Genomic DNA, 9,540 nt, shown 5'->3' with positions numbered 1-9,540 from the left:
AGGGATAAACGGGACGGCATGTCAGCTTTGCGGTCTGTGTGTAGACTATGGGTACGCTGGTCTAACAGACAGCGGAGCTGAAGTTCTGTTTGGACGTTCTGATGAACGCTGGGTTGAACCTGCGCTTCTGTTTGTCTGCAGTGTTTCCCTGAAGGAACCGACATGACCTCCGTTCTGGACCTGTACTTCCAGGTCAGTCCAGCCGTTTTTTTTAACGCTCGATGACTCTGCGCTTCCTGGTCCTTATTTGGTCGTGTCTCCTCTCCGTCTCCAGCTGTGCGCCATCGAGGTGACGTGTGAGAGCGCCAGCGTCATGGCCGCCACCCTGGCCAACGGCGGCATCTGTCCAATCACAGGCGAGCGCGTTCTGAGCCCGGAGGCGGTGAGGAACACGCTGAGCCTCATGCACTCCTGTGGGATGTACGACTTCTCCGGACAGTTCGCCTTCCATGTGAGGAAGACTCCGCCTCCTCCCGAGCTGCTGCTGCGGTGGCGGTCTGCGTTCTGATGTCCTAACCGGTTCTGATCCATCCCCTACAGGTCGGACTGCCGGCCAAGTCCGGCGTGGCCGGAGGCATCCTGCTGGTCGTCCCCAACGTTATGGGAATCATGTGCTGGTCGCCTCCGCTGGACAAACTGGGCAACTCGGTCCGAGGGATCCAGTTCTGCACGGTAAGAGAACCGCCTGGTTCTACAGAACCTTTCCTTCTCTCTGAGGTCCAAAGAGCCGATTAATTAGCGGAAAGTTCCAGAACTGGACGGGTTTATTGATGGTGGGTTAATGAACAGCATCCCAGGCGGCGGCGCCGGGTTCTGACAGGAAGTAGGTGTGAGCGCCACCTGCAGGCTGAAGCTGAGCGGTTCTGGTTTTGTTTCAGGACCTGGTGGAGCTCTTCAACTTCCACAACTACGACAACCTGAGACACTTCGCCAAGAAGCACGATCCTCGCAAGGAGGGCGGAGACCAGCGGGTAAGGAGCTTCTGGTTACCGCTGCTGGTCGCCAAGGCAACCCTCCTGTCGGGCCCGGCCCGAAGCAGCAGAACATTAGAACCACCCAGAACCAGGCGGGTCAGAAGGTTCCGTCAGTCAACCAAACAGGCAGGCCTTAATATTAGCGAGCAGAACCAGAACCAGACCATCTCTGGGTCCATCTGGTGTTCTGACCGCTGAGGTTCCAGAACCTCGGTTCTAACCGCTGGTTCTGGACGGGATTAAAAATAGAAGCAGATTAAATTAGATTCAGATCCAAACTGTTTGAATTTTAGATTCAAATGAAAATTGAAAATTAATTTAAATAAATTGAAAATTAGTTTAGCTTTTTAAATTTGTTTTGCTTCAAAAAATTTGATTGTTATAATTTTTTAGTTCTATAATAAATTTTCAGTTTCTTTGTGTCCAACAATGGGATTCTTTAACCACAAACTAATCAACCACAGATTAATGGATTTTAAATCCTTTTATTTTAAAGCGTGGTCAGTTTGTTCATAATCACATGTGGATGAAAATAGAGCATCTTTAGCATCCTTAGCTAACAGCTACTGGTAGCTGAAGAACGGTAATCTGGCCACTAAGGGGCGCTCTCCTTTATCCTGTTCTGCCAGCTGGGTGCCAGGTCCCCAATGCTAATGCTAACTTGTTTAGCTAAACAATCTTAGCCTGGCTAACGAAGCTTAGCAATAGTCAACCTTTAACTAGCAGTGACCTCCCTTTCTCACTTCAACATAGGTTCTAACTACTTTTTACCCGCTGATCACAGCTAATTTAGCCGCCATTGTTCCAGGCAGAGAAAGGATAGAGTAGCTCCGCCCACCGCGCAGCAGAACCACTTTACCACCACGCAGCTAGAGCAGCAAAGATGCTTCAGCCGCGCGTGTTTTTGCGCATGCGGTCTGAACGTAGCATAAAACTGAATACGTTTTCTTTTTGTTTGTTGTTTTTTTTTATTGTTTTAAATTTTAGAAATATAGCGCTTAGAAGCAGCCATTTATAACAGAGCTACTAGCATGTCTTCAGCCTGTTGTTGGTGCAGAATCATGTCGATGTTGGCATCATAACCAGAAGTAAATATTTATATATTTTGGACCTGTAGAAAAGTATAAAGATTTTTATTTCATACATTTTAATCTGCATCTTTCTTGAGTTTGTGTAGATTTAAAAAAAAATATCATTTTGATGGAAAATTAGGCTTTAATGACATTTAATCAGCTCATTAGTTTAACCTGATAAAAAATGTCAATCCAAGAATCTGGTTTTGATTATTCTGGATTAAGGAGCTGATTCTGTGACACAAAGAAACTGAAAATTCAGTTTTGGTTCTAAAGTTCAATCAAAAAAAACTAAAACAGCAAATTAAAGTTTGAATAAATCTGAATGTATTTTTGAAGCAAATGAATTTAGTTTCCATGGTGATGAGCGTTGAGCCTGTATGCAGAGTTTCTTCCTGCTGACGACTTGATGGAAGCTTCTGACCTCCTCTGGTTCAGAGGGAAACGCACCTACGGAGGCGCCACACGTCTCACAGCTCCCCCTGCTGGCCCAAACCGGTCTGCTCAGACCTGCAGGCGCTGCAGTGTTTGGCCTCCTGACGCGGCGCTCCGGATGTGCGTTCCCCTTTAAGCTCCTCCTGAACCGAACGTTAAACGTCTGATTGTGTTGATGAAAGAAGCGGCGGTTCTGAAACTAACTGATTATCCGTGTCGGTTGAAACAGCAGCAAATCTTCGGACCCATGGATTACGAGAGCCTCCAACAGGAGCTGACTCTGAAAGCTCCGCTCTGGAGAAAAGTGTCTCCCACTGAGACCGACCAGGACAGCTCCACCACTGTAGTCTATAGGATGGACAAACCCGCCGAGTGACCACCCTCCCACCCCGGCTCCAGCTCATATTTATTACTGGGAAACATGCGGGTCTATTTATTGCTGGTGAAGCGGGGAAACGCTTCTTTGTTTCTGTTTTATCGAGGTTCCTTCAGGATGTTCTTCTCGCCGCCGGTTCTGCAGAACGAGGCGGATTCTGTTGCTTTTCCTGGAAATGGTTCCGGATGTGGAAACAGGAAGTGTTCCGTGTTCATGGGGTCTGAACCTGGACCCAGATTTATCCCCGTAGAACTCTTCAGGAACCGTTTCAGATTAAGATAAAAAAAAATATCTTTATTTATGCAGAAAATAAGAATATTGAAGTATTTCTAATACTTAAAGGATGCAGCATCTCTGCCAGACCCGTTATCAGACGGTCCGGATAGCTTTAACCTTTGACCTCCTGCAGAACTGAGCTGCATTTATACAGTGCTGAGGCTATAAGCCAGCTCACAGGCAGTGCACAGCAACAGGTGGGGGAGGGACAGACGTTTCCCTTTTTTCGCCTAAAAAAAAAACAACAAAAAAAAATTATTTTTTTATTCTCAGCTGTAAATTAAAAACCTGAGAGGTTGATACCAGGGGCCCCGGGCCCCTCAGGGCCCCATGATCTCTGAACAGATGCAGCGTCCAGCTGCAGGATGAATCCTGTCTGTCCCCTGCAGTCGCTGCTGCTACTCTACTGGATTTTATTTTGGGGCCTCAGGAGGTGAAGGGGAAAAAAAGCACACCACACTTTTCAGAAAACCAAGCAATAAGCAGGCAGTGTTACTTTGAGGCGGCGCAGCAGCCGACCCACAGGGTTCTGATGCTTTCTGGGTCGGTTCTGCTGCAGATTAGCTGCCTTCCAGAACCATCAGCTGCTGATGGTCCAAACGTTCACCTGCTTTCTGCCCAATGACTGACAGAAAGGAGGCGTAAAGTTCTGGTCCGGCCCGCGGGTCTCTGTTTTCCTTCCTCACTAAAAACACTAAAAACCTTCCAGTAACTTTCAGTCAAACTGTCGGAACCAGATGCTGGATCCAATGTGTGGACAGTACCGGTACCAGCTCTGACTGGTCGGGTTCTGGTCCAAACCAAAGGTCCACAGAACGGACCAGAGATCCTAAAGTTCCGTCGATCATTGGACCGGGTCACTAAGAACCGGTCCAGAAGGAAGAGGAGCAGCTGCTGGAGCTTCTTGAGGTTTTATCGCTTCATCAGAACTTTTTATTTGGACTTTATTTAATTTTTTTTATTTCTGCTATAAATTCTGATCTGATCAGATTCTGTAGATCTAGAAAAATCCCAGGAACGACGATCGTCGCAGCAGCAGTTTGAATTGGCTCCTTCAACAGGAAGCTACATCCTGTATGCTTCAGTCTGATTGGTCAGAAGGAGAGACCCGGGTCAGACTGTGGTCCCTGATCTGCTCCGACCGGCTGATCAGTCCGTAAATAATCTGGTTTGTCTGGAAGGTTTGCAGGTCGGCTGCAGAGAAAACTCTCAGTTCTTAACTTCTTTTTTACCATTTAAAGGCGAATCCCAGAGAATGAAAGGATCACGAGGACTCGGCTTTGAGGGACTCCCAAACTAATCATTCCTGGAATTTCGTTGGATGTTTGTAAAACAAAAGAAGTTTAATTTTATCTTCAGGTAGCAGCAGAACCTGATTGGTTTGATTCTTTATTCTTAATTTGTTGATTTTATAAATTTCTGAAGGAAAGTCTGAGTGATGGAAGGAAAACCGGAAGAACCGAGAGCCGGACAGAGTTTAACGTCGTTCCGCTTTATTTCCCATGATCCTCCACCAGGATCTCTGCCGTTGTTCTGTCAGACCAGCATACCCATAATTAATAACCTTTAGTTTGGGATCAAAAACAAACTTTAAATGACCTAAATGGGCGTTTATCCCTTTAGTTGTTTACAAAAAACAATTTAATTACTTTTTGGTGTTTTTTTTTTAAGCGTATGGCTATCAGATGTTAACTTATTTATCCAGTGAAAAATGTTTTTACTGTTTGTTTCACCTGCAAGGCTGAGAAAGTGCCTGAATTGGGGTGGGGGGTTTAGACAAAACATACTTATTTCTACGAAAAGCCAAATAGTTTCTCAAGGTTCGTTAAAGTGGGAGTAATTAGTTTTTTAGACGGACTCTGTCCGGTCAGAACAGGGCTGATTACTGAGCCTAAGGGGTCGAATTATGAACCGTTCTCTCTTTGCAAAGATAAGAAAATAAAGTGAAATCCATCAATCTCAGTTTATTTAACTGGGATGAATGGTTGAATACTTTTCCCCACGACAATGACTAAAGGGATACACACACTTTGAGGTAGTTTAAAGTCAATTTTCAGACAAAACTAAAGGGATAAACTAGAGATGCATGATATAATCGGCCCCCTATCGGTATCGGCCTTAAAACTGAATATCGGACATCGCCCCCCCCCCCACCGATATTTAACCCGATATTTGATCAGCTTCTGAGTTTCTAAAGTCTAAAAAAAATATATAAAAATACTTCTTCTTCTTCCTCAAAAACTTCTTTTTTACAGACTTAAAAACTTCTAAAGACNAAAAAAAGCACACCACACTTTTCAGAAAACCAAGCAATAAGCAGGCAGTGTTACTTTGAGGCGGCGCAGCAGCCGACCCACAGGGTTCTGATGCTTTCTGGGTCGGTTCTGCTGCAGATTAGCTGCCTTCCAGAACCATCAGCTGCTGATGGTCCAAACGTTCACCTGCTTTCTGCCCAATGACTGACAGAAAGGAGGCGTAAAGTTCTGGTCCGGCCCGCGGGTCTCTGTTTTCCTTCCTCACTAAAAACACTAAAAACCTTCCAGTAACTTTCAGTCAAACTGTCGGAACCAGATGCTGGATCCAATGTGTGGACAGTACCGGTACCAGCTCTGACTGGTCGGGTTCTGGTCCAAACCAAAGGTCCACAGAACGGACCAGAGATCCTAAAGTTCCGTCGATCATTGGACCGGGTCACTAAGAACCGGTCCAGAAGGAAGAGGAGCAGCTGCTGGAGCTTCTTGAGGTTTTATCGCTTCATCAGAACTTTTTATTTGGACTTTATTTAATTTTTTTTATTTCTGCTATAAATTCTGATCTGATCAGATTCTGTAGATCTAGAAAAATCCCAGGAACGACGATCGTCGCAGCAGCAGTTTGAATTGGCTCCTTCAACAGGAAGCTACATCCTGTATGCTTCAGTCTGATTGGTCAGAAGGAGAGACCCGGGTCAGACTGTGGTCCCTGATCTGCTCCGACCGGCTGATCAGTCCGTAAATAATCTGGTTTGTCTGGAAGGTTTGCAGGTCGGCTGCAGAGAAAACTCTCAGTTCTTAACTTCTTTTTTACCATTTAAAGGCGAATCCCAGAGAATGAAAGGATCACGAGGACTCGGCTTTGAGGGACTCCCAAACTAATCATTCCTGGAATTTCGTTGGATGTTTGTAAAACAAAAGAAGTTTAATTTTATCTTCAGGTAGCAGCAGAACCTGATTGGTTTGATTCTTTATTCTTAATTTGTTGATTTTATAAATTTCTGAAGGAAAGTCTGAGTGATGGAAGGAAAACCGGAAGAACCGAGAGCCGGACAGAGTTTAACGTCGTTCCGCTTTATTTCCCATGATCCTCCACCAGGATCTCTGCCGTTGTTCTGTCAGACCAGCATACCCATAATTAATAACCTTTAGTTTGGGATCAAAAACAAACTTTAAATGACCTAAATGGGCGTTTATCCCTTTAGTTGTTTACAAAAAACAATTTAATTACTTTTTGGTGTTTTTTTTTTAAGCGTATGGCTATCAGATGTTAACTTATTTATCCAGTGAAAAATGTTTTTACTGTTTGTTTCACCTGCAAGGCTGAGAAAGTGCCTGAATTGGGGTGGGGGGTTTAGACAAAACATACTTATTTCTACGAAAAGCCAAATAGTTTCTCAAGGTTCGTTAAAGTGGGAGTAATTAGTTTTTTAGACAGACTGTCCGGTCAGAACAGGGCTGATTACTGAGCCTAAGTGGCCGAATGATGAACTGTTCTCTCTTTGCAAAGATAAGAAAATAAAGTGAAATCCATCGATCTCCGTTTATTTAACTAGGGTGAATGGTTGAATACTTTTTTCCACAACAATGACTAAAGGGATAAACTCAAATCTGTCGTATTACAGAAGCGTACTGACTGTCTGTATGCTGGTCTGATGGGGTATGATGATCTGACAGAACGTCTGTAAATCATAGGTGAAGGTTTTCTGGTATTCTCTAGGAGAGATCTACATTCTGCTGCTTGTTGTCAGTATTATCTGAGCCGTTCTCCTCACAGCAGCAGCTGTTAAAAAGGTTTTATTTTATTGAATAGAAACTTTAGACGTTCCCGACCCGCCGGGCCGCCTGTAGGAACCAATCAGAGGCTCTGGGATCAGAGCTTCAGCTCGGAATGTCGCTGCTGGAGCAAAAAAACCTCTCATATGTGAAATAGTTTTTATTTTCCATGACGTTTTTATTGTCTACATTTTATTTTTGTCTTTTTTCTGTATGTAGAAGGATTCAAAAGCCTCGACTGTTTCCATGTCATTTATTCCTTTATTAGATCTGATCAGTCTGTGTGTTCGGGTTAAATCTATTTATTCTCGGTGCGATTAGCTTCAGTCAAACAGCGATTAGTTTAATTTCTGATGAACTTCAGAGGAAGGAGCTTTAAGGAACGTTTTCCTCAGGCGATCCTAAATGACGCCAAGTAAGAGATTTAGTTGGTTTTAACAACGAACTTTCAAAGCTGCCAAATTCATCATGAATGTTTTCCTTTTTTATTGAACTGATGGAAAGGATCAGTTTTTATAGTTTATTCAAAGACAGAGGAGGTTTGTATATAGAGGGATTCTGAACGATGGTGCCTCCATTATGCTGCATGTATTATAAATAAAGGCAGCAAAGCTTGAATAAAGTCGCCCTAAAAGGACAGAAAACACTTGACCAAAAAAATAGGAAACTGTTTGATTTTACATCAAGCTTTAAATGAGCGTATCATCAGCGTAGAGGTTTATTTATCATAGGATTCTTGTTATTTTTTAAACTGGCTTTCCTGCACTCGTGTTTAAATGTCGCTCTGCTTCAGTCCTACACTGAGTAAAAGCAGCGCTGCTAAAACCATCTAGAAATGAGTAAAAATGTCTATTTAGCCTTAATTTGAGCAGGTAAATTAGATGGAATCAGTGTTTTTTTACTCTTAGAGGAAGAAAATTAGATAATATGCAGTCGAAATAAGACAATGCAATTATTTTCTTAGCATTTGAAATGTAAATTATCACGATCCATTGGCAAAGTGTCTCAATTAGCGCCACAATTCAAGAAAAATGCACTTATTTTAAGACGAAATGAATTGGGGACGATGGAAAACAACTGAGCCGATTAGTTTCTTCTCCTGAAATGTTAAAAGAAGCAAAGAAACGCCTGAAACGACAAATTATCAACATGAGAGGGCTTTTTTTCCCCGTTTTTTTTCTAGTATAATTGAAAGGGATAATTAATAAATGAGATAAAAATCATTGATGCAGTGAAACACTGACTTCTAAACACTGGGATCTGCTGCTTCAGAAGCGTTGCAGTTATTTAAACGCCTTCCTTGAATGTTAACGAGATGTTTGCTTTATTTTCTCACTGGTTCCTGTTTGGCCTGAAATCTAAAAGGCAGCGCCGGACAAACGGGCTGCGTCTCATTCCAACCAATCAGCATTCATCGTCTCTGTGCTCGACGTGATTGAAACCCATCAGATTAATGTGGGCGGAGCTTCTGAATCTGTTCCTGATTAAAATCATCCGTCTGTTTTGGTTTCCTGCTCATGTCATGTTTGATTTCTGTCTGTTTTCTTGCATGCTGAGTTTTGTACCGACTGTTAAATGTCTTTTCTTTTTTCATTGTTTATGCTGAGCCTTTTGTTTCTTAGAAATGGAAACTACAGAACGAACTTGAATAAAAATAAGTGATCACTACCGCTGCCGTGTGACCTGGAGGCGGAATGTTTCAGACCGAGGATTTGGTCTTTAAAGGGACGAGAGGACAGCAAACCTTCCGCTTCCAGGTCCACCTCTGTCCAAGTCTTTATGTTTGTGATTCTGTTTGAAAGTTCTCCATGAATCCATGAGCCTTCCTGTCTGCTGGTTGAAGCTCCGCCCCTTTTTGGCTGCAGCCGACCGACAGACATGGCGGCGACCAATTCTGCTTTTTATTTTTCCTTGTTTCTTTTTTGCCATTTTGTCTCCTGTATGAAATCAAATAAAGCACTTATCCATCAGCTTCCTTTTGTTCCAGCAGCCTTCCTCATACCCCCCCCATCCACCCACACCCACTCTAAATCATCATCCGGGAGGTTGATGCAACCTTGCCAAAAAAAATAAAATCTAACACCGTCAAATCAGAGTTATAGTTAATTTTTTTCTCTAATAATTAAAATCTGTCTTAAAAGTTGAAGCTTCATCATGTCAACTTTAGTCCCATCTAGTGGTGACTAAATGAAACGCGCTCTGGTGCCTCAGCATTATGTATGGAAGCTGTTAGTAGTTCTGGTTCATGAGGCCTCATGAAGTTTTTCATTACATTTGCAAAGAGCATTGATAATGTGTCAATGAATACTGACACCTGCTGGACATATAAAGTCACTACAGGGAGCCTCTGACAGACTAAACAGACACTGACTTGATGA

The 9,540-nt window shown here is 43.2% G+C and overlaps 1 protein-coding gene across 4 annotated transcripts in view; it reads left to right on the top strand.

Annotated features, from left to right (window-relative positions):
* LOC107103241 (glutaminase kidney isoform, mitochondrial-like) overlaps window positions 1-9,540 on the top strand; it is a 37,638-nt gene that overhangs the window by 21,693 nt on the left and 6,405 nt on the right. For 2 of the 4 annotated variants that reach the window (XM_015402816.1, XM_015402819.1), the window contains 4 exons: window positions 142-192; window positions 275-451; window positions 541-672; window positions 879-971. In XM_015402816.1, the coding sequence (XP_015258302.1) occupies window positions 142-192; window positions 275-451; window positions 541-672; window positions 879-971 (453 nt within the window). Of the gene's footprint in view, window positions 1-141; window positions 193-274; window positions 452-540; window positions 673-878; window positions 972-2,711; window positions 3,133-9,540 lie in introns of those variants that run through there. The other 2 variants (XM_015402818.1, XM_015402817.1) reach the window with 2 other exon arrangements.

Source organism: Cyprinodon variegatus, unplaced genomic scaffold, assembly GCF_000732505.1.
Source record: "Cyprinodon variegatus isolate N-32 unplaced genomic scaffold, C_variegatus-1.0 Scaffold1402, whole genome shotgun sequence".
Classification (NCBI taxonomy): Eukaryota; Metazoa; Chordata; class Actinopteri; order Cyprinodontiformes; family Cyprinodontidae; genus Cyprinodon; species Cyprinodon variegatus.
The sequence above is the reverse complement of the archived record's forward strand: the minus strand, read 5'-3'. Positions and strand labels throughout refer to the sequence as shown.